The sequence below is a fragment of the Fukomys damarensis genome, unplaced genomic scaffold (assembly GCF_012274545.1).
Source record: "Fukomys damarensis isolate Sample0158 unplaced genomic scaffold, DMR_v1.0_HiC HiC_scaffold_1, whole genome shotgun sequence".
NCBI lineage: Eukaryota > Metazoa > Chordata > Mammalia > Rodentia > Bathyergidae > Fukomys > Fukomys damarensis.
The window spans coordinates 12,509,106-12,509,989 of record NW_022900913.1 but is presented as its reverse complement, the minus strand read 5'-3'; the positions used below and the strand labels follow the sequence as shown (position 1 = coordinate 12,509,989).

At 64.8% G+C, this 884-nt stretch overlaps 1 protein-coding gene across 1 annotated transcript in view; it reads left to right on the top strand.

Moving 5' to 3' along the window:
• Window positions 1-19: 19 nt before the first annotated feature.
• Window positions 20-884, top strand: part of Znf622 (zinc finger protein 622) — a 22,171-nt gene continuing 21,306 nt past the window's right edge. The window contains exon 1 of the mRNA XM_033757403.1: window positions 20-884. Within this exon, the coding sequence (XP_033613294.1) occupies window positions 315-884 (570 nt within the window). The 5' untranslated portion in view covers window positions 20-314.

Sequence of the window (884 nt, the reverse complement as noted above, 5' to 3'; positions counted from 1 at the left end):
CCGCAGGCGGGTGACGGGGAGGGCGTGGCGCGCTCCCATCTACATCCCCTCGGGGCGGACCGGGCGGGCCCAGAATCGGAGCAGTCATTGGGCCCCCCAGCTTCCGGGGCGTGTCTGCAGGCGAGAGGCGGGACTTCCCGACCAGCTGTCAATATTTTCCGGCGTGTCCCGGAAGTTCCTGCTGTGAAAGTCGGGAAGTCGGACGCTACGTTCCTCTTCGTGGCTACTGAGCTTACGGAAGGTCTAGTATCTCGTCGGCCGCGGCTCTGATCGCTAGCTTCTTGGCTCGGCCGCCTGTTACTTCTCGCCGAGCGATGGCGACGTACACCTGCATCACCTGCCGGGTGGCCTTCCGCGATGCTGAGATGCAGCGGGCCCACTACAAGACGGACTGGCACCGCTACAACCTGCGGCGAAAGGTGGCCGGCATGGCCCCGGTCACCGCCGAAGGCTTCCAGGAGCGAGTACGCGCGCAGCGGGCCGTGGCGGAGGAGGAGAGCAAGGGCACGGCCACCTACTGCACCGTCTGCAGTAAGAAGTTTGCCTCTTTCAACGCCTACGAAAATCACCTCAAGTCCCGGCGGCACGTGGAGCTGGAGAAGAAGGCCGTGCAGGCGGTGAATCGGAAAGTGGAGATGATGAACGAGAAGAACTTGGAGAAAGGACTGGACGTGGACGGTGTGAACAAGGATGCCATGAACGCGGCCATCCAGCAGGCCATCAAGGCTCAGCCGTCCTCGTCCCCCAAGAAGGCGCCCTCCGTGCCCGCAGAGGAGTCCGGCAGGGTCGTGGCCGCCGGCGGGCGTGGGGCGCACGACCGAGACCCCGCAGAGAAACCGCCCCGGCTGCAGTGGTTTGAACGGCAGGCGAAGAAGATGGCCAAG